Source organism: Mytilus californianus, unplaced genomic scaffold (genome assembly GCF_021869535.1).
Source record: "Mytilus californianus isolate M0D057914Y unplaced genomic scaffold, xbMytCali1.0.p SCAF_4, whole genome shotgun sequence".
Lineage (NCBI taxonomy): Eukaryota > Metazoa > Mollusca > Bivalvia > Mytilida > Mytilidae > Mytilus > Mytilus californianus.
In genome coordinates, this window is record NW_026262690.1 from 93,576,200 (window position 1) to 93,601,515 (window position 25,316).

At 31.9% G+C, this 25,316-nt stretch overlaps 1 protein-coding gene across 3 annotated transcripts in view; it reads left to right on the forward strand.

Moving 5' to 3' along the window:
- LOC127698847 (kinesin-like protein KIF26A) overlaps positions 1-25,316 on the forward strand; it is a 132,313-nt gene that overhangs the window by 16,980 nt on the left and 90,017 nt on the right. For 2 of the 3 annotated variants that reach the window (XM_052202530.1, XM_052202531.1), the window contains exon 3: positions 24,361-24,870. In XM_052202530.1, the coding sequence (XP_052058490.1) occupies positions 24,361-24,870 (510 nt within the window). Of the gene's footprint in view, positions 1-13,209; positions 13,664-24,360; positions 24,871-25,316 lie in introns of those variants that run through there. The other variant, XM_052202532.1, reaches the window with a different exon arrangement.

Consider the following 25,316-nt stretch of genomic DNA (forward strand, 5'->3'; position numbering starts at 1 on the left):
ATTGCCCTTTTAATAGAGTTCTAGGCCTAAACTTGCTTTATACTTCAGTAGGTCAAAGGGTATTTGATAGCAACACCAATGATTGTTATTATCAAACGTCAACGCATTATCTAAAACAAAGACAAGCTAGTTTTGTTTGTGTATTTAAATAGCTAACGGTATACTGTCACCATTTAAAGAGGTCACCATGATTTCTGAAATTACATCCAATTCCACTTATTAGGTCAGATAAACCCATATAACTGTAAAAATTGTTTTGTTAGTGTAAGGGCATGTCTGTTCTAAAATGAAGAACAATTTAAATCCTCGTTCAAAATGATTAAGTTGATCATCCCCATTGAGATTGTTCAGCCTAAAGGGATAGTTACTAGTAGTTAGGAAACCTCGCTGGACATGATTTTCCAGTAGCAAACAAAATTATCCTGATTTTTCTAATCCACTTGGCACATTTTGGGTGTTAATGAGGAGACAATTAATTATGGAATAATAACAGTCCTCCGGCAGCAGTCTGGCAGATGTGCAAACTTCGTACAGTTAAATATAGGCTTTCTTCACTATAGCAGACGGAGACAGAGACAGGAATCTTCATAGGGTTTTAAAGTAGCGAAATTTTTCAATTTCTCAATGCATTTGTCTTGGTTTTCCAGTTATTGGTTTCAGAGAATGACTGATTTGATGATAAATGGATTTTTCTGGATTATTAAGCATTAAAATGCTGGCATGTTGTGCAAGACCACAAGATGATGGCACTCATTTCCCAAGGATAATATCTTTATATAAAGAAAAAATGGTATTTGTTCAATTCTTGGCTTTCTGGACCTTTCACTGTTGAAAATTGAAGAAAAAAAATAGGACTCACAATTACAATTAGACAAGAAAAAACACAGTTAGAATTAGACAGAAATGGTCACACAAGTAGTATTAGATACACTGTAATCCCAGCAGAAAAATAGCACACAATTGGAATTGGACTAGAAACAGAACACAATTAGAATTAGAATTAGACCAGAAAAATAATAAACAGTAAGAATCAAACAAGAAAATAACACACAGTTAGAATTAGACCAGAAATGCACAATTAGAGTTAGACCAGAAACAAATACATAATTTGAATTAATCAAGAAAAAAAACACACAATTAAACTTAGAAAAGAAAAGGAACACACAAATAAGATTTAGACCAGAATGGAACACACAATTAAAATAAGACCAGAAAAAGAACATACAATTAGAGTTAGACCAGAACGGAACAAACAATTAGAATAAGACCAGAAAAGGGACATACAATTAGAGTTAGACCAGAAATAGAACACACAATTAGAATTAGACCTGAAATAGAACATACAATTAGAATTAGACCAGGAAAAAAACCCATTCACTTAGATTAGACAAGAAAAAGAACACATTTAGAATTTGACTAGAAAAAGACACACCATTAGAATTATACCAGAAAAAGACACACCATTAAAATTAGACCAGAAAAATTAGAATCAAACCAGAAAAGGATTTACAATTAATATCAAAGAAATAAAACCTCCCACACACAATTAAAATTAGACCAAATAAATAGAACACACAATTAGAATCAAACTGGAAAAAAGAACACACACTTAGAGTTGGACCAGAAAAAGAACACACAATTAGAGTTAGACCAGAAAAAGAACACACAATTAGACTAAGACCAGAAAAAGAACACACAATTAGAGTTAGACCAGAAAAAGAACACACAATTAGATTTAGACCAGAAAAAGAACACACAATTAGATTTAGACAAGAAAAAGAACACACAATTAGACTAAGACCAGAAAAAGAACACACAATTAGAATTAGACCAGAAAAAGAGCACACAATAAGAGTTAGGCCAGAACGGAACACACAATTAGAATAAGACAAGAAAAAAGACTCACAAATAGAGTTAGACCAGAAAAAGAACACACAATTAGAATAAGACCAGGAAAAGAACACATGATTAGAATATGACCAGAAAAAGGACACACAATAAGAATATAACCAGAGAAAAAAACTTACAAATAGAATCAAACCAGAAAAAAAATACACATCTAGAATTAAAGTAATTTTGAATTAGACCAGAAAAAGAACACACTCTTAGAATTGGACAAGATAAAAAATAGGACACACAATTAGAATTAGACCAGATAAAAACAAACAATTAGACCAGAAAAAGGACACACAATTAGAATCAAACCAGATGAAAAAAAACAATTTCAGTTACTTAATACAATAGCATTATACGGTATAAGAAGATACTCTGGGGTACTGAAAGCAAGCTTATCCAACAAAATTATCCATAACGAAAGTATGAAAGCTTGAAGGATTACGTCTGCTAAGTTGTAACACTGAACCAAGTTTACTGATTAATTATAGTTCATGTTTATAATTGTAACAAAAAACTTGGAAAAAGATCAGACAGATACAAAGTTTATTTTATATCATGATAAATTATACAAATAAGTAAAATATTAATTGGTAATCTATCTAGCGGAGCAATTAAGATTTGCACATGAAAGTAGTAATTTGGGTTAATGTAGAGATTGTATAGACAGATGGATTACAGAAATCTTTTAAATTTGATTGAAGTTGAAACAGATTGGAGTTTAAAATGCATAATGAGATCAGGATAATTCCAATCCTAGATTCTAACGAAAGGCAGAGGTCTCTTGATACATAAAGAAATTTATTTGATGAGGTTTGCAAAATAATTATTGATAATTTTGTAGATTTTGAACTTCTGTATTCTATTCTAATATGATTAAACGATTCGTTATATTTAAAAAATTATTTTTGAAAGATGATTGTTAATAAATGTGTAAACCCCGTCGACCCCTCTTCGTGTTTCGCGAATTAATGGAAAAGCAAGTAGATGATGTAAATATGTATTAAAGTGATGACTTTAGAATGTGTATTTAGATCAAAAGATTGTTTATATAGGTAATAAATAAAGTTACTGTATATACCTAGGGCAGGTGTCAGTACACCTGTGTTACAATAATACCTGTAATTAAGGTAATTTATAACAGTGTCACACCTATGCCGATATTGGTTGACATTTGTGGTCAAATGCGACCATTGTATTCATTCATAGATATATATCATGCATTATGGAAACGTTATGAATGGATAGGACAGTTGAAGAAATTACAAATTATTTTCAAATTAGACTGTTGTGGGATCCATTACGTCAATTTTATAGCAATTTGTATTTTTTTGTTGAATGAATTCGTGAACATATTAGCTAAGATCACTTTCAGCAAGTGTGTTTAGGTGTTATTTTATTAGTTTTTTATGTCTCGCACCCAGAACCACAAACCGCAGATAAAAAAACAGGTCCATTTACAAACATGACATGTTTTTATTAAAGGATATGTAAATTGCTATTGGTCATAAAAGCTGTTCAGTGATAACCCAGAGCAAAAAAAAAAAAAAAAAGAACAGAAAATCAATCCATTTAGTGGTATATAATATAATTTAGTGAAAAAAATATATGTTTATTTGACATAAAAGTTGTTTAATAATAAATATGTAGATATTCATAACATGATTTATCTTGATTTTAAATAAGGATGTTGATTTAATTATTCACAGCTACTGGTAGGTTAATAGCGAGTAAGAGGGGGTAAATAGAGAAAGGGGGAACACTGGATGAAAATGATCAATACAAGAAGTCAGAGGAGTTGGGAGAGCATTCAGTGACGGATCAAGGGGGTGGGGGAACAATCAATGATGTTGAATGGGGACATATGGTTGGGAACCCCCACTTTATCCTGGGATGGAATCCCCCTTTTAAAAATGGCTGGAATCCACCCCTGGCATTTGACTTCAGAATACTTTTAATAGTAGATAACTTCTGCATATGAGAAGAACTGGGAGAAAAAAGGACATGTGAATGATTATGACAACTCTTTTTAATGAATTTGGAGATCAAGTTGAATAAATGAAGCAATGGTCAAATCTGACCTGTCACCTTGCGACCTGACGTCTCAATAAAATGTGACATTAATTCGTTAACATTTAAAAATTTTCAAAACCGACTACAAATGTATCTATCTTAACTTTGCTTAAAAGTGACCTTGTGACCTGAGGCAATTTTAGATACAACCTTGTGACCTTAAGGGGTTACCCTACTGGAGCCCCTCCACAGAAGAAGGAAGTTTTTTGAGAATGATCAAGAGAAGCATAAACCCCCCAGTAAACCAAGCAACTATGAACACTCACAATAATCTTATCTATATTACTTGTATATTTTTACCAATTAAGTTGTTTATACTAGATTTGAGTGCTTGTTAGATCATAGACCTTTGTGTTTCTTTTTCAAGAGAACATGATGTAAAATACAAATTTACAAACTTGTTTCAATTTTCCAAAGCCAGTTTGGAGCCTTTCTAATCTTCCACGGTAATCCATGTATTACTTACTTCGTGTAAAGAAACATAAATTAGCAATGGGGAGTAGTAATTTTGTCACACGATGTCTACCCAACAGATAGTATTGGGTATCTATATCGACAATAGATGTCAACACTGTAATAAACCCGCTGACCTGTTGGTAGGTATTTTTACCTGATTATATATGTAAAGTTTTTCAAGTTTTTGACTGACATCTCAATAACATCCATTCCTATAAACTATTATTTTTCATAATCGTATCCGTAATATGCGTTGGGAAGAAAGGGTCCCAAATACTTTATTAGAGGTCTTTTGGTATGTTGTTGAATAAAATTACATGTACTTAGATAGCATGTAGTTAAAGAATGGAGCCAAATATTTCATTAATAAGTTGTAAGGTCTTTGGGTATACAGGTACTATAATATTTAAATGTGAAAAACAGATTGAGCCTAGGGTCGATTTGCATAATATTGTTAATAGTAATAGGTACATTAAAAAATAAGAAGTGAAGTAGCTTTGACATGATTTATGTAGTCAGTCATTTCCATTTATGTAAATAGTTTGAAAAAGTATCAAATAACACAGCAAATTCAGAAATTATTTTGAGGTTTTTATTATTGCGAATAATGTCTAGGAGAATATCACAATAATTTGCATTCTGATATCTGATACATATATCTGTGCAGATATTCCTAAAATCGCAATAATTAATCTCATATGTTTGTTCATTCTTCAAAAATCGCAATAATTAGTGCAAGCAATAATTTCTGAATTTACAGTATAATTTGGAAACAGATGACTTCCCTACTAAGTCAGCAGAAGGATTTATATTGTCCATGTTTAAAAGTAGTCATACAAATGATCTCTCAAATTATCGGGATTATAGGGTTCCAACCCCCGGAACCCCCCTGGATCCACCACTGATAACTATACATCTTATCACCATTTGTCCACCATTACTGGACATCACAAAGGTGTCTGACGCCACAAAAGAAAAGTGATTGTTGTATCACATCAATAGTTCAAGTGTCGCAGATTGTTGGGTCAAGTGTTGCAGCTTCCAAAATAGCGATAAGGTCTATTGGAAGTGTTATAGGGAAACTGCAGAGTATTTAACTAAGGTTGAGATAAAATCTTATCAAAAAGAGGTGTAATATGCAGAGAACAGGTTTTGCAGGGGATAAAGAACAAGCAGTCTCAAAAGATATATTGAAAAATACATCCAAAAAGGTCCCCAGCTTCCCTTTACTAATTTCTTTGACTATATATAGAAATGCCTTTGATACAGCATGGTATGTGAGTCTTTTACTTTGAAAATATGGTATAATTGGTTTATATTATTATGTAAATCAGGATGTGGACACTATCATGAAGATATTAAAAACCGCAAAGAATGACAACTAGTGAGCATCTTATAAAATGCATATGCATAAACAATATATATTTGAATTGAAAAAAGAACTTGGAATTGGAAATTTTTAAAAGATTTTTGATTAACTTCTTGTTGTGTAGAATTGATCTGATGCTATTTTCTGCTCAGCTTGTTCAAGTTAAGAGCTGTTGGACAAATGAACATTGAAAAAAATCCTGCTATGAAACATGTTTACCAATGAAATGGAAAAGAGGGAGATGTAAAATTTAAAAAGTCTTATACCCATTAGCAATGAGGGTAACTGAAAGTTTCTTATTCCAGTATTTCATTTCTTTCCATATTTTTATATATCTTAAGAATTTTTGGTGTCCAATTTTACTATCTGATGTAAATAAACAAAAATGTTCAAGGTCAACTTGTTGGACAATTTGATCAGATACCGGTTTAAGGCAATTCTGTACAAGAAAAAACGGAAACAAGAATGCGTCTATTTTGGTGTTAAGGTCAGAAGGATGGTTAGTCTTAAAGTACATATAATGAAGATGATACAAACTTGTCGGTAAATGTTTATGTTTTTTGTCTCGGTGACAAGGATGTTTGTTCTATTGTTTGCTACTATAAAATCAACTTCATACTTGAAATATATCCAATATTATGGTAGAGAGGAGTTTGACATCCATGTTAGTGAACTCGAGAGGTTATTTATTGGGATTTAATTCAGATTTATATTTTTGTTTTGTTTTTTGTCAATGCTGTCATTGTGCCTGCAGATGGCATAGAATAATTAAGTGTTACTTTTCCAGAGGTGATGGTTGTGTCATTAAATAGAGTTATCTTTTTCAAAGAAACAAATTGGACAATCCTGCTAAATTTTACTCCTGGCAAAAATTCATATTATAGTAGAAACAGTTGATTCCATGGAGATTAGTTGACTTGTGACTGCTAAAAAAGAGGGAAGTGAGAAGATACCAAGCATCAAAGAACAGGTTGAATAAAAACAGACAACACATGGCCAGCAGAACAATTATGGGTTAAAACAGTCCCCAAAAAGCATGCAACACGAACCCCATGAAAAATCAACAATAAATTCAGGTGCTTGGGAAGTGTCAGCAGTTTCTGCTGCTTATAGCCAAAACTTTAATGATATATGAAATCTTTAGAATGTTATATTTCAAGCTGATACGAAAAGTCAGAGGCATATATGAATATTCTACTGAAGCTTCTTAGCCTATGTTTTAAAAGTTTGCCCTAGAATCCGAAGTTTACGTAAGCCATTTTTTTGCCTTTACTTCCTGGTCATTTTACCAGTCACATGGCCAGTTTAGTACAAATTTCTTAATCACAATGTTTTTTTGAAGTGACTTAATAACAAAGTTGTTACATAATTTTCTGTTTACTTGAAGATAACGTTGAGATAATAGAATAGAGAGGATATTGTGTATCATTTCATGACACAAATTGAAATCACTACAGCACATGAAAATGCAAACTTTATGAGTCCAATCAGTCCATAATCTCTAATCATTGCTATTGACATTTCAACTGCACAAAATGTATTATTTTTAGCTCACCTGGCCCATAGGGCCAAATGAGCTTTTCTCACCCCTTGGCGTCCTTCGTACGTCATCGCCTGTTAACTTTTACAAAAATCTTCTCCTGAAACTACTGGGCTAAATTTAACGGAATCTGGCCACAATCATCATTGGGGTATTTAGTTTAAAAAATGTGCCAGATGACCCCGCCTGCCAACCCAAGATGGCTGACATGGCTAAAAATAGAACATAGGGATAAAATGCAAGTTTTGTATATTATTTTGAAAACCGTTATAAATAGAGAAAATCTGACAGTAGCAGAATTGTCATGTTCAGAATGTTGAGCTCTACCATTTGTCAATATTTGTCAAAACTGTCAGACGATTTTTATAGGAGTTATTGCCCTTAAATGACAAATTTTACCATTTTTTTTCATTATTATCTTGGAAATTATAATAAATAGTGAGAAACTTTATATTGCAAAAATGATCAGCAAGACAATTCTACAAATAAATCCACTTGGTCGAAATCGTCAGACGACTCCTTATTAGAGTTATTTCCCTTTGATGACAATTTTTTTGCATTTTTGCCTTATATCTTAAAAAATTATAATAGATAGATTGAAATTTAAATAAGCAAAAATATTTAGCAAGACAAGATCTACAATTAAGACTATATGGAGGAAATCATCCGACGACTGCTTATTGGAGTTATTGCCCTTTAATGACAATTTTCACCATTTTTTATGCCCCACCTACGATAGTAGAAAGGGCATTATATTTTCTGGTCTGTGCATCCGTTCATTAGTCCGTCTGTCCGTCCGTCTGTCCTGCTTCAGGTTAAAGTTTTTGGTCTAGGTAGTTTTTGATGAAGTTGAAGTCCAGTCAACTTAAAACTTAGTACACATGTTCCCTATGATATGATCTTTCTAATTTTAATGCCAAATTAGAGTTTTGACCCCAATTTCACGGTCCACTGAACATAGAAAATGAAAGTGCAAGTGGGGCATCCGTGTACTGTGGACACAGTCTTGTTTTTGTCCAAGATGTCGGAATACATTGAACCAGTCTAAAAGGAAAAAAATATATCTGATTGTAACAGTTTCCTTCCTTATTAGAGGCATTAATAAATGTTATAAGTCAGTTTTTATACGACCGCAAAAAAATTTTTGTAGTCGTATATTGGTATGACGTTGGCGTCGTCGTCCGAAGACACATTGGTTTTCGCACTCTAACTTTAGTTTAAGTTAATGGATCTCTATGAAATTTTACCACAAGGTTCAATACCACAAAAGGAAGGTTGGGATTGATTTTAGGGGTTATGGTACCAACAGTAAATGAATTAGGGGCCAAAAAGGGGCCAAAAATAAGCAATTTTGTAACTTCCAGACATAACTTGTGTGTTAGTGTATGGATCTCACTGACATTGTACCACAAGGTTCCATATCACAAAAGAAATGCTGGGATTGATTTTGGGGGTAATTGCCTCAAAATTTTAGGAATTAGGGGCCAAAAAAGGGGCAAAAAACAAGCATTTTTCTAGTTTCATGACAATAACTTGTGTGTAAGTGTATGGATCTTTCTGAAATTGTACTACAAGGTTCCATATCACAAAGGGAAAGCTGGAATTGAGTTTGAGGGTAATTGCCGAAACGTTTAGGAATTGGGGGCCAAAAAGGGGCCCAAAATAAGCATTTTTCTAGTTTCCAGACAATAACTTGTGTTCAAGTGTATGGATCTCTCTGAAATTGTACTGCAAGGTACTATACCACAAAGGGAAGGCTGGGATTGATGATGGGGGTAATTGCCTCCATATTTTAGGAATTAGGGGCCAAAAAGGGGCAAAAAACAAGCATTTTTCTAGTTTCAGGACAATAACTTGTGTGTAAGTGTATGGATCTTTCTGAAATTGTACTACAAGGTTCCATATCACAAAGGGAAAGCTGGGTTTGAGTTTGGGAGTAATTGCCCTAAACGTTTAGGAATTTGGGGCCAAAAAGGGGCCCAAAATAAGCATTTTTCTAGTTTCCAGACAATAACTTGTGTTCAAGTGTATGGATCTCTCTGAAATTGTACTGCAAGGTACCATACCACAAAGGGAAGGCTGGGATTGAGTTTGGGGGTGATGAATCATAAGGGGGTTCAAAAAATTTGGGGGGGGGGGGATTTTTTTTTTTTCCTTTTTTTTTTCTTTTAAAATTTTCCTTTTTAAGTTGGTTATTTCTGATTTATATTTAAAAGCAAATAATAATGATATGGTAGGAGATACGCACCAATTGCAAACAGTATGTGTAAATTATTATATAATAAGTATTGTGCAATAGCAAGAAATTTTCAATTGCACAGTATTGCACAATAGCAAGAAATCTTCAATTGCACAGTATTGCGCAATAGCAAGAAATCTTCAATTGCACAGTATTGCGCAATAGCAAGAAATATCCAATAGCACAATATTGCGCAATAACAAGAAATTGTCAATTGTACAGTATTGCGCAATAGCAAGAAATATTTAATTGCACAGTATTGTGCAAAAGAAGATACTTCCTATAAATTGCTTAATTCTTGACCAATTTCAATGGGGTTTTATTCTTGAATTCTTGGAGTTCTTTAATATGCTGAATCTAACCGTGTATTTAGTTTTTGGATTTTGGGCCCTGTTTTTAAATTGGTCAACATTGAGGTCCAAAGGGTCCAAAATTAAACTTTGTTTGATTTCATCAAAAATTGAATTATTGGGGTTCTTTGATATGCCGAATCTAACTGTGTATTTAGATTTTTAATTTTTGGTTCCGTTTTCAAATTGGTCTACATTAAGGTCCAAAGGGTCCAATATTAAACTTTGTTTGATTTTAACAAAAATTGAATTCTTAGGGTTCTTTGATATGCTGAATCTAAACATGTATTTAGAATTTTGATTATGGGCCCAGTTTTCAAGTTGGTCCAAATCGGGGTCCAAAATTAAACTTTGTTTGATTTCAACAAAAATTGAATATATGGGGTTCTTTTATATGCTGAATCTAACCATGTATTTGGATTTTTGATTTTTGGGCCCCGTTATCAACTTTGTCCACATTGAGGTCAAAAGGGTCCAAAATTAAACTTTGTTTGATTTCATCAAAAATTGAATTCTTAGGGTTCTTTGATATGCTGAATCTAACCATGTATTTAGATTTTGGATATTGGACCATAATAGGTGAATGTCCAATTTAAAATTTTTAAGTTCTTAGACCACATTCATTCTGTGTCAGAAACCTATGCTGTGTCAAATATTTAATCACAATCCAAATGCAAAGCTGTATCAAGCTTGAATGTCCATACTTGCCCCAACTGTTCAGGGTTAGACCTCTGCGGTCGTATCAAGCTGCGCCCTGCAGAGCATTTTATTAGAGTTTGCTGCTAATTTTAATTTGAAGGAAATATTTGCAGAAAAAAGACCAAAATGAATAATAAAACTTTGACAGTTATTATAGGAAACTGACTCTGGGGTAAAGAAGGTTTGAATATTAAAATTGAGCTCAAGGTTCATAAATAGGTATTGTTGCCAATACTAATCTAATAATGACAAAGAAGAAATATTGTTCATTTACCAAAAAACAATGACTACTTGAAAATTTTGACACTGTCCTAAATAGTCTTTATGTAGAAACACCCATTTATAATTAGAAAAACCCTGAACATCCTTATATCTTTAATTTTCTATAGTACCACCCTGATTTAAGAAACAGTACATGTACTATAGTATATATAGTCGAATAGAGTGCACCTATTATAAACTGTACTATCAGATTGGCATCACACCTGTCATATCATTGTTTACCTGCAAGAAGTGACATTGCTCATTTAATATTTGATGTTCATTCAGATCACATTGTTTTTTGGTAAGAGTTTTAAATTTTCTTGTTAATTTAAACAAAAAAGTTAAATTTTGATTTATATGTTTTTTGCCTTTTCAAATTAAGTTATATCAAGTTATATGATATTAAAGCTTTCCATAGTACATTGTATTATAATATCGTAATTATTTCAATATTGATTAGAATAAAACCAAGGACATATAATACAATTTTTCTGATAAAACCTTATATATTTTTAACTTAATTTAGTATTTGATGATGATGAATTGATGTTTAATGTCCAGTGGCTAATTTTACATGCATATCAGGACAAGAAAATGTTAATAAGATATAAGGACTATTGTATGATTTGAGATATGCGGACCATAGGGTAGAGTTATCCCCCATTTCTGAAACTACTGTGATAAAAATCTGTCAGAAAACTTGTTTCAATTAAGGTAATAATTTCAAAAGGTTCAAGAAATTGTACGAATTTTCATTTTTTGGAATGACAAAAATTATTAAAAGAATATGAAAATCACATATTCAGATGAAAGCTTTCAAAAAAAGTTCCTCGTAATTTTTATATTCCGGACACCAATCTGACACACAAGAAGTGAGCAATGACAAATGTTTCCCAAACAAAGCTTTAGATTTAAACCTCATTATAAATCACCAAGCTGACCCTAGTTATTTGTTTACTGTATCACATTGTCAAGACTTTTTTTAATGTCTTCCTCATCTCCTGCATTAACAGGATCTGTCTAATTGTATCGTCTATCGTATCCTGCCACTGCTCCGCCATATGATATCGGACATTGCATCACGACTTGATTAATTGTGCCGATTACTGGATAGAGATTTGATGTCTTTTGTCTGCAGTTATTTGACAAAATGACAATGCCTTTCACACTGGAGTCATTTTCTTCAATTATGAAGTGCTCCTAATCTTCATTATGAAAATATTTTTCACAAAACAACAATACCAATAATCAGTTTGACGGATGAGAAGTCAGCTACGAAAAGAGACAATGACTGGCCTCAGTCAACAACGGCATTGTGGCAATACGATTCACTAAATTAAACTCTCTTCTCAAATTTTAGATTGTCTCTCCGGGCATACATGGTGAATATAGTTCTTTGCTCAATTGAACTGAAATTAAAAATATAGAATAAATGCACAATAACAAAAGACTGTAAGGCACGATATTTGTATTATATAGAAGTTCTGAGGAATATATAGACCAATATTTCAGAAGAAAGATCTGCAGGAAGTTGTCTTATTTTGCCATTATATTTTTTTTGTATTTTTTTTGTAAATAAAAAGGGGGAATTAAAACATTGTCCACCATAAAAACATCCCTTTTCCCCAGCTATAAACATAAAAAAACATGTGTAAATCTAAAAAAAATGAAGTTACTAAGTACACATAGTGAAAAGATGATACTTTTATGACACCATGTAGCCTTGATTATTTTACTGTATAATGTATTGCAATTGCTTATATCTATGTTATTTTAAAAAAGGAACAAAATAGATCTATTGAAGTTTTAAGGTTATGATGAAAATTCATAAAAAATTTAGCATTTCCGAACCTTTTTCTGATGGTTTTGTCTGTGTCTTTCGCATGATTTGATTAATTTTTAATATTAATATTTTATCAGTATTGTTATTAAAAAAATATCAATTTCCTTGGACAATATTGAAATATTAATTAACATTATCCCTAGAACATGATGAGAATTAATTTTTGTTTGTGATCCACATGAAGATAGAAGTCTGACAGAGGTCCAGTTACACCTGCTTGTTGATACTTTTCAAAGAGTTTATTGTTTTATAATGTTTGAGCAGACATAAAAAAATGGTCATATGATACACTGATAAAGGGTGGTCAAAGATAAGCGTGTTCCCTCGACTGTGTAGAGATGGAGCCACTCAAACAGAAGTAATGTTGGTGTAAATATTTACCCAAGTTGTGGAAAAGTGATTAGTTTTTGGATAGACATGCTTGACTGATTTATGTTCTTGATTTATGTTGTGAGATAAGGCTCCTATCCTATTGTATCAGATAGTCGAAGCATCTGCTGCACTACTTTTATTGCTTTTCCCCTGTACGCTAGGGTCTTTTGCTTTTTCATTTATCTTGCATAGTTCTTGCCCTGCCCATTAAACACGGATTGGGAATTAATTTTGTGATTAAAACTAAAATCGTTACAATTTGTGTTATTTGTAAGGCGATGTGGTGCTCTCGTTTATTATGTTTAAGATCTGTTCTTATTTGGCTTCACAAGTTTCTATTGTTGACAGAGTGAACAAAGGACGGCATTGTTAAGATCGGGATTTTAGTGGACATTGAAGTGGGCCGGGATACAGATGTTTAAATATTTTCGGAAGTTTCATTCAGAACAGTTTGTGTGAAAATTAAGTTTAACTGTGGATTTTATTGACGTCTGCATTCATATTGGATTTTTAATGTTTAACGTGAAGTTCAAATAATCATACATTTGGAAATATATATATGAAGGTAGGTAATTTATTTGATTTAAGAAAATGCTATATGCATAGTAATTAATTTATGATCATAATTAATAAAATTTTCAGAAAATGCTGATGATAAATGATTTATAGTAGAACAAGGGGATAATTTTGATTAAAGATATCTATATGTCAGTGTACTATATCTTTTTTCAGGGCGTTAGTTTAAAAACTGGAATATAGTGAAATAAATATTTGCCTTCAATTCATTTATCTGAAAATAATAACCAACCACTGCCACATATAACTATCATAGTCGTTTAATCAGATTTCAGATTAAAGATGAAATATATGTAAAATCTAATTTCTATGATAGGGAACATATAATAGTAACATTCCCTAGTCAGATTGTTTTAGAAAATATATATATTAAAGTTATACAAATCGTTTTACAAAGGAAACTCAAAGATAGAAGTTTGTACACAAAGAGGAGGGTCTTGACCTCTTGTCAACATCATCAAAGAGTAAACTTGACCTGAGAAATGTATACACCTGGTTAACAGGTAAAAATTCACCATTTACTTGGTCTATTACTGCAAGGTATAGTCACATTTATTGCTTCAGTGCTACTTTACAATGTAAGTAAAAAATAGCAGTTATGAATTATATAATGTTTACTTATCAAATTTTTAGGGAGGTATAGAATTGAGAAATGTATTTATAATCATAACTATTTTGTCCTACTTATTTCTTATTAAATATTAATGGTTATTTCCAAATTGATATTTAATTTAAATTTTATTTAAATTTTTGTGTTTTTGCAATTGATTACCTTGTTTATATTTCCTTTGTGTTCGTGTGTGTAGGTGAAAGTATCGAACTGACGGAAGTTCACTTGTTTTGTTTTTTATGCTATATGATAATTAAATATTGGAAAAAAATTACCTGGTTTATTTTTAAACTGGGCCTGCCAGACTTTTTCCCTTTTCCTGATAATTCATGTTCGCTTTTATTGCATTTAAGATTTAAATGAATTCCAACTGTGATTTTGAAAATATTCTTTTCTTCTATCAGTGATGCACTAGATTTAGAATGATTTATGAAAAGATAGGAACTTATTAAATGTAGTGGTATTGATTTATCTTATCAGAATTTAAATTTAAACATTTTTTTTAAACTTTAATGTTTTATTGAAAAGTAGCATCAAAAACAGAAAGATTTATGTAGTTCTAAAGACAGAATTAAGTAACAAATTATTTTGCTGTGGTTAAGATAATTTTACTTGGAATTTTGCAAGAAAGCAAAAAGCTTAATTTCTACATTGACTTGTCAGTTCATGATAAGCCTTAAACTTTTATTACATTTTGTTTAAAAAACATAAAATTTGATATATAAAGTTTATTATTCATAAGATAAAGTTGTATTAAAAAAAATGATTGAAGAAAAATAAACTTTTTTATACCATTATCATAACCAGTTCTGAAATTTATAATGGGTCATGTTACGGTGTCACTGACACTATTATGTTTATCAAACATATGTAAAAACGATATGATCTATGCTATATGTTTATCAAGTAATAAGATCTGTAAACTTACCCATGTAAAACTTCTGTCATCTAGCTACTGTATTTGTCGAACTTTTTGTTCATGTAAGTGATCTTGCTACTGTATCCATTAACCTTTATATGGAAGTTGGGGATAACAGTAGAACCATTGTATTTCTTACCCTTTTGACTATAGTTATTGTTAACTTTGTCATATCTGTACAAGACCTGTTACAGTTATGTTAACCTTTTGTGATCTTGCCAGGGAAGTATCTGTCAACCCTCCAAAATGGTTTGTTTCTTCATGACATAATGTTAGCATTTGCTGTCAAATTGTTGCACTGACATGTCATATATGTTAACACTTTCTTCTGCTTCTAGTAAATGTCAACTCTCATGCCAAAACACCTACCATAGTTAATTATCATTGGAGATCAGCTCTAGAGAGAGTATTGCATCTGTAGTGTTTTTCTAAAGATGATGGGGCCTCAGTGGCCGAGTGGTCTAAGTAGTTACTACTGTAATCACTAGCCAGTCAACACTGAGGTTGTGAGTTCGAACCCGGCTCGTGCGGGTGCACTGGACTCCAATCTTAATTGACTAGGATTGTCAGTTTTCCTATCGAAGGTCTGTGGTTTTCTCCGGGCACTCCTGCTTCCTCCACCAATAAAAACTGGCCGCCACGAAATAGCCCAAAAGCGGTGCTTAAAAGTGGCATTAAAACACCAAAAATCAAAAATCATCAGATGTATAGGGGATGCAGGGTATATTTCTATGAGACAGAAACCCAATACACCCCAAAGAGAAAAAAAAGACATTCATAGGTAAACATATGACCTTCAACGATATAGATAGTTGTCTAAACAATATGTCTATGCGTGTCGAGCTTAAAATTTTCTATGTTTTATTGTATGGATTTTTTCAAACAGGCCTTGGTATCAAAGTGGTCTCAGTAGTTTATTATCACTAGCCTGTCAACAATGCAGGTTGTGAGTTTGAAAACTGCTAGTGGCTGCATGGTGCAGTGCATTCGACTCCTATCTCAATTGACAAGGATTGTATATTATCCTACCCAAGGTCATTGGTTTTCTCTGGGTACTTCAGCCTCCAATAAAAACTGGCAGCCATAATGTAGCCAAGTGTGCTGAAAGTGATGTCAAACACCAATCAATCAATCAATCAATTCCTTGGACCTATCCAACATACCATTGTTTTCAAGTTGTAGTCCAATTTCCTGCCTTTTATTCCTTTTGTCCCACCTTACAGAACCTACCCCCTTTTCACGAATGTAACCTTCTGAATAAGACTTATTACCAGGTTTATACTAACATGAGCAACACGACGGGTGCCACATGTAGAGCAGGATCTGCTTACCCTTCCTGAGCACCTGAGATCACCCCCAGTTTTTGGTAGGGTTCGTGTTGTTCAGTCTTTAGTTTTTCTATGTTGTGTTTTGTGTACTATTGTTTGTCTGTTGGTCTTTTTCTTTTTTAGCCATAGCGTTACCAGTTTATTTTCGACTTGTGAGTTTGAATGTCCCTCTGGTATCTTTCGCCTCTCTTTTACCAATTATATTATTACAATAATTAATAGTTATTCTTCCTGAATATGCATGAAATAATTGCCACTGGACATTAAGAAACAATCAATTCTTTTGTGTATAAATATAGATTAGTAGATAGATAAATAGATAATTGCTACTGATGGTTATTAAAAAGTTTTTTATGGAAAATATGGTGAAAATGCAAAGCTAATATATGAGGTCTTAATTTAGTGATTCTTCTGTTTGATCAGATGTCTACCAATATATTATATTCTAATGTGAAATACAGATTCTCTGCTCTGAATAGTAAACTTAGGATTCTTTTACTCTGATTCATAATGTTGTATTTCTTAGACAATTATATTTTCAGTACACTCCTTTAGATGTTGTCTAGAAGTATAGTCATTAATGTTCTATGTACAGCTTATACCACTTGTAATGTTGATTACATTGTTTCTGTGTGCCACTTGAGCGTCAGATGTGTGTGCAGCATCTGAATTTGGACTTTTAGGCTAAACAATTATCTCATTTGATTACAGTGTCATATACCAATAGATTGAAAATTATAAATAAATGTTTTTACAAGTGGTCATCTTATTGGTCTGAATTTGGACTTTTAGGCTAAACAATTATCTCATTTGATTACAGTGTGTACCAATAGGTTGAAAATTATAAATAAATGTTTTTACAAGTGGTCATCTTATTGGTCTGAATTTGGACTTTAAGACATAAACAGTATCCTTCAGTTTACAGTATAAACCAATAGGTTGTAAAATATTTACAATTTTAACAAGTGGTCATCTTGTTAGTATATATTACTGTGTGTATTAATTCTGTCTAAATCTTACATGTCATAGTTCAATGCTTTGTCTTGCACATATTATGTTCCTTGCTTTATTTAAAGGTCATAGGTCATCGACTAACTTTCAAAAAATGTTTTTATATTATAAATTTATTATTGTAAAAACCTGAATTGTACAGAATGTGAAGGTCAAAGGTCAGAGTGATCAAAAAGAAATTCAATAAGATGATCTTTTTAAATGATCATCCCAAAAGATCAGGTCATAAGAAGGCTTTTTATAGAATAAGGATTGGAAAGCAATGCTTTTCTGTTTCCGTTTTAATTTACTTTTTCAAGATGTTACTCAAATAAATGCAGTCTGGTACATTTAAAGAGATTGTTGCAAAAGTTAAGATAATCTCATGTCACTAAGGAGACCTCTTTAATTTATTCATGCAATGTAAAACAAACTGTGGCATATTTCCTTGCTTGTGTCTTTTTAGTATGATTAACACTAATTTGTTTTAGTTGTACCGATAATGAAATGAGCAAAAGTAAAAAACAGAATAAAAAATAAAAAATAAATGTATGCCTTTCACTGTTAATGAAATTTTTGGAAGAAAAACCTTTGATTGCAAAATATTCAAAGTTCTTGTTTCACTCTAATTAGACCTAACAAGCATCATATTACAGTTTTTACTGTCTTTTTATTTCACTGAATGTTTAAAAATCAATTTATCCTTCCATTTGCACGCCAGAAGGCCGTGATTTTTTTGTATCAATCACCAGTTTTCTTTTCCAAATTCTTTGTTTCATGTGTTACTCAACAATAGACAGTACTTAATCATCACTTCTAAACCTTAAAAGTCCATTATGGAAAAGACGAGGGGATAATCTGGCTGACTCTGAACTGATTAATCTATTAATCTGCTCTCAGTGTCATTAAAATAGTGAAGACAAATTAAGTTCCGTAGTTATTTAATGTTCACAGGATAACGAATCCCTCGAATCCCTTTAGTTTTTTGAAAAAGAAACAATGAGAAAGCCGTCAGATCTTCGTCATATGATAAATGTTTAACTGGAGTAAAAGTAATTACTCATTGGTTAACGACAAATTAAATACGAGATATGGGGAATAATCGTTTGTCTCCATTGTTTGTGCGATAATGATCCTATCACTTCATGGTTGCATTATTGCACAAGATTTTCTCACTAAAGATTTGGACAGATGTTTTAATTTAGGCTGAGCAATATAAAGTTCAGGACGGATATTTTTATTGCACCACATTAAATGTCTTGGAATGAAAAATTAATTTGACATGTCTTAGAGAGAAATTAATTTCCCTTTTAGTTTTAAATTGAAAAATATCGAAGTTGTCAGATTCTCATGATGTTTCACTTATATGTGAACGGATTCTAGTTTTTAAAGAGATTTGTATGAGAGTCCTATGTAAATATAATATCCTTGTTTCTTTGTGAAGTGTTTGTAAAATTTCTTTTAAGTAAAGTTGTGACACTTGAAAGGCGTGTTTATAAAGTAGTTAGAGATAGGGATTAATCTCACTAATAATCTACCCAGATTAATCATTATTAGGGTACTTTGTAACTTGTGTCATTTGCTTGTTGAAGTAGTTAATGGAGTAGTTTCGGGTACTATGCAGACGATGGTACTGAACATGATTGTAAATTAACTTCTTAATCTTCTCATCACTGTATAATTACTTTCTATTTGACTGTACAATGGCTGACTTGACGTCTGCCATTGTGTTGGACATCTTATGTTAATGAGCCCTGAGACAAGTAGATTATAAGAACTTCTGAGGGAACCGAGAGGTGTAAACATACCAGGAAATGAGGTTCTCTGATACAATACTTGATCTACCTATACTTTATTATGGTTTTCATAGATATTCTAGCAATTTTAGAAAGAAAAACATTAATGTTTGTGTAACATATTTATCCATTGTAATAATAGGTAAAAGATATTTTGAAAGATTTTATATAAGATTCCCTTCATCCATCCTATTGTAGTTTTTTTTGCTGAATTCAAAATTCTTTTAATACCAATGTTTATAGGAATCTGCCAACTAGAAAAAAGAAAAATTGCAGAAAGAGAAAAAAAAAACGTAAACATTTTGTTATTGTACCATGTGTATTTCAACATTTATCTATATATAAAAAAAATGTAACCTATTTGTCTTCATGACAGCATGCAGTTCTTGAAATACTTTGCATTGTGTTTTTCAATCATTTTTACCACCTACGAGGACTTAGGTTAATGTATTTTGCTAAGAGGGATAAAAAAATAAAAATGTCACTTTTAAGAATATAATCTGCTATAAGAGAGTCCCATACAGAATTAATTTAAATCTGAAGAGGATATAGGCCAGTCTCCTTCAGACAAGGAGATAATACACTTTCCTCTCATGATTATACAAATCATTTCCTTTTTCATTAACAGAAATATCTTGTACCACACTTACCGAAGTAATATTCAAATGACATAGCAGGAAGACTGATTGTATAACAGAAATACTGCAATGTAAATGGATATGGTAAATCTTCATCAGAAAAAAATTTATCACAACTATTTCTTTTATGAAAAAAAGACAGTTTATAAACACCTTCATAAATGTTTTCTGACATGTGTGTTGGTTGAGTACACACATTTCTTATGACATGAACTTTTTGAAATATATGCCAAATTAGAACTTCGACTTAAATTTGCAGTTTACTGAACTTGAAAATATAAAAGTGTGAGTGGGCCATATTTTCGGTCGTTTGGACACATATTCTTATCACTTCATGAATTGTTAAAATTTATAATTGAGAAAACTTTATAGATTAATCTAGAATTGAGAAAACTTTATAGATTAATCTAGAATTGAGAAAACTTTATAGATTAATCTAGAATTGAGAAAACTTTATAGATTAATCTAGAATTATTACCAGTGGTCAAATTAGTAGTTTGTGTTCAAAGGTCAATTTGAATTAAATTCCTCCCTTCTAGGAAAAAAAAGAGGTTGTTATGCATCTGGCTTTCGTTTTAAGAGATAGTACAATAATCATTGTAAATATGCATTTTCTGTAGAGTACTTATGGGCTGATAATAAATTCAATATAATGAGATCTTCTATGCGTATCTCTATTATAACAGTGCTTAATAGTGTCAAAATGATCATTAAAATAGATTGAATGGCATGTTAATATCATTATATTATTTATAGAACCATTATAGGGTAGAAATTAATAAGAATTATTGAGTAACTAGTTATTAATATGCCAGATTCGTGGATATCTCTGTCATAATTTGATCATTTTGTTGTCAAAAACGCATTTTGATAATTATGTAATACCGTTTTTGCAGATTTTTAAAAAATTTTAATGCTTTGTGTTTTGAACTTTTTGCTCAGTATGTCTGTCAACATGGCAATGAATGGATACTGAAGAATATAGTTTTATAACTTTTCTTGTTTTTGACCATCAAAACTTTGGGCTTTAGATATACTTTACAATAAACTGTTGATGTATTAATCTTACTATAAGTAAAACCAAATGTAAACACAACTTAAAAAAAATTTGACAAAATGAAAGTTTGTCTACAAGAAAAGAAAAAAATTAGTCTTCTGTTAATTGTTAAGTGCAAAAGATATTTTATAAAATTTCACATCAGGTTTTTGTCTTGCCTTGACAGAGTCAAAAAGCGAGACATAGGTATGCTGTTTCCAGCGACGGCGGCGGCGTCAACAATGTATTAGTTTTGATTAGGTCTAGTTCATGGTGAACCACAAGTGGTAGGTCAATGATATTTGGTATGCAGTTGTATTAGCATTGGCACATCTCATTACCATGGAGATTATTTGGCCCCGCCCCCTCAGTCAAGGTCTATTGACTTTGAAACTTTGCTTAGTTTACATGTATTAGTTTGTGATTAGGTCAGTTTATGGGGAACCACTAGTGGTAGGTCAATGATATTTGATATGCAGTTGTACAAGTATTGTCATATCTCATTTCCATGGAGATTATTTGGCCCTGCCCCCTGATTCATGGTCTATTGACTTAGAAACTTTTGCTTAGTTTTCATGTATTAGTTTGTGAATAGGTCAGTTTAAGGGGAACCGTTAGTGGTAGGTCAATGATAATTGGTATGCAGTTGTATAAGCATTAGCACATCTCATTTCCATGGAGAATATTTGGTTCTTGCCCCTCAGTCATGGTCTATTGACTTTGAAACTTTTGCTTAGTTTACATAAGTTTTTGATTAGGTCAGTTTAAGATGAACCACTAATGTCAAGTCAATGATATTCGGTATGCAAATATATTGGCATTTGCAAGTTTCATTTCCAAGGAGATTATATAACCCCACCCCCTCATTATGGTTCATTGACTTTGAAACTTTTACATAGTTTACAAGTTAATGTTTGTGTTTAGATTTGTTTAAAGCTAAGGGAAAGACTTATGAAAAGTCAATGGTATTTGGTTTGCAGTTGTATTTGCATTGGCACATCTCATTTCCATGGAGATTTTTTAGCCCTGTACCTTCAGTCATGGTTCATTGACTTTGAATATTTGAATAACTTACATGTTAAAGTATTGCTATTTTAATTTCAACGTTTGCATTATCAAAAGTACAAAATGGCGAGACATATCTCTGTGTTAACAGTTTATGTAAAATCCCAAAGAAAGTTACAGTCTGTAGAGTCTTACATCTATGAAAATGATAAGCAGTGAAGTTGAGCACCGAATGAAAGCCTATTTATAAGAACTTCTCTAATGAGCTTCTGAATAGGAAAAGGAATACTCATAAGTCATGCAGTATATAAGAATGAAGAAACAACATTAAGGGTGAAAAAGTGTGGGGGGGGGGGGGGGGTTTGAAATGTTAAACTTTTAATAGTTTCTGATGTATTTGACTTAACAATGTTTCAATGTTTACAGTATATGGTGATGTGATGACTGACCTGATTATTTGGCTATTTCATTCTTATGCTTTGAAAATATCCACAACTATTCTAAAAATACTATGCAATCAGAGTGAAATAGATAAGAAAACAGGGTTCTGAAGAAGAATACATTAGATAGAATTATCAGAGGAAGTCCAAAATTTAGTCCAAGTTTATTTATCATGACACTAGACCAAAAAGTGACAAAATGTTACTGGATTCATAGTTTCTAACTAGGGTCCTTCACATTCTTGTATTTTTTATATAAATCTGATTCTATAAACAAAACTAAATGAACTCTTGCCGAAATGTAGAGGGTCAGTAAAAGTCATTGCATGGTCCAAATTTTACATCTGAGGTCAGTGGACATTACACATGCCCTTACATTACCTAGGGTTGATGAGATCTGTCAGTGTTATCGTTAATACATACCTGGAATATTTTGTTAAGGATTTAATTGATTTAGATTATTCGGAACTTTAACTTTGATTGTTACCGTGATATTCAATACATTTCTTACATAATCTTATTACCTATGAATTAGCCGAATAAGTTTGTTCTTTTAATACATTATGTCAAATTAGTCATTTGAACGCATACTAAGATCTTTTGTTATGCACTTTTTAACATGAAAAAGAACCATTTAAGAACCACTTTGAGCAGTGTTTGAACATCAGATAACTTTCATAATTTAATAACTTGTCTGCACCTCCGATCTTCGTAGCTTCATGATGGGAAAATTTTGCAGAACACCTGCTGTAAAAAATTTTCATAAGTCATTCATAAGTGCATACTTTGCCAACTTTTGTTTAGAAACATTTGCCATTTCTGTTCATTGTTTTAAATTACCTGTTTCATTTTTAAATACAGACTCTATTGAAATTTCCTGTCTCTGGCTCAGATAAGTATATCTATCTACAAGGAGAGAGGAATTTTATCTTGTCACTAATTAAAGGATGTTGTAACAAAAACAAACAGATATAGGGGATCCTTTGACAAGGTAATAAGACTCTTTATGAAGAGGAAGTATTCTCTCTATCCCTCGTGACTGTGAAGGAGTTTAAAAGTGCTTTTGCAGGGGAAAGATTGGAGGTGGGTGATGAGTTATATTTTGGATGCCACATGGATAGAGAATATGTTTAAGGAATATTGTACCAAACTTTTTTTGTGAAGGAATATCAAAAGTGCTGAACGACCTGTCAATTAATTGTTGAATTTATATGGAGATGGAATATGACCATTTTGGGATAAAATTTAAGGTGTATTTATACATGTTTAAAGGACTCTTTTAAAGAGGTTCTACTATGCCTTGAGTTGAGGGCAGAGAGCTGGTTTTATTATTGATGCCTTACTAGGTTATGGAGAAAAAATTTAATATATTTAATGAGCAGTTATATAGAATGATATGTGTACTGTCAATTTAATTATAATCATTGAGGGCTGTTTTTATATTCCAGAAAGTTGAAAGCAGTGTTCAATACAGACTATTTTATTTTCTGGAAATTTGAAATGCAGTTTTTAATACAGACTTATATATTTTATTTTCAAAGTCTTGAAATGCAGTGTTTAATGCAGATTGAAACTATTGTATTTTTCCTAAATCCTGGAAAATCAGTGTCCAATATAGACTGTTTTAGTTTTCAACTAGAATGCTTACATTACTGGAGCACTAAATTTTCCTCTGGTCTTTGAATGAGTTTTTTTTTTTTTTTTTTTCATTCTTTATTTTCCTTTATAACATTTTGTGGACACTTATTTTTCTTTTTGTTATTTTCTTTTGACCATTATTTTGCCTTTTTTCAACTTTGCTTGACCCCTTGGTATATATCATCTTGCACAATTTAAAAAGCAGTGATAAAATTTTGAAGATTGTTATATTTTCCAGGAATTTGATGAGTAGAATTAAATGCATTCATTGTATTATATTTTTCAGAAAGAAGAAAGCTATACTGCTAGCATTAGTATAGAACCAGCTGTGTATAAATTTGGAGGTGAAGCTAAGATTCGTAAACTTCCCACTCCGTTAAAACATAAGTCGCCCGATATTCCAGCAAAAAATGAACTGTCACAGAATGCTATTGGAAAAAGAGTTATGATGGATTATCCAATCAGAGGCACCATTTCTCCATTGTCCGACCAGGCAATTAATCAAAAGTCATTTGTTTTTGGTCGACCGTCTTCCCCTGTCAACCATTTAGATGTCCAGAGATGTAAATCTCCACCAGATCAGTCGCGACCCTTGTCACCCTTATCAGAAAGCTTATCAAACAGAAGAGCCGTGTTTGGTAAACCACCAAAATATGTTCCTCCGTCAAGCCGTAGTGCAAAACCGGGAGCTTACGTAAGAACTGGAGGGATTTGTGATCAGTGTAATAACTGCCTCCTCGACTTGAAACGTCAAGCTGTGAGATTAATGAACGTGGAGAAGTCATCAGCCAATAAGGTAAAGTCTATATATATGTTGCATAGGTCATCATCGTTAGCCGTAAGTAGTTTGTCTTCGTATTAAGATTGTCAAATACCCGTTTGTTTGTACTAGCCATAATTTATTACATTCATCGGTGTATAACCTATTGATTATTAAACCACTGTAGCCTAGATATGGTTATACTATATTAGAATTTCCATTCCGACAAAATTGAGATTTTAGATTTATGCGTCTACTAACATTAAGGAATGTAGACTGCTTTAGATATATATATTGTACTGTGGTATTTGGTCTCTTAAAAACTGATTTGTGATTTTGCTTATATGGGAAGTTTCATTACCATGTGAAATGAATAATGCATACAAAAGTGGGCAACTTTGCTCCTGGGGATGTCTAAATATATTCCATTAAAAATTATTATCTTTCAGTCTGTGAAATAATTTGAAATTATGAACTAACTT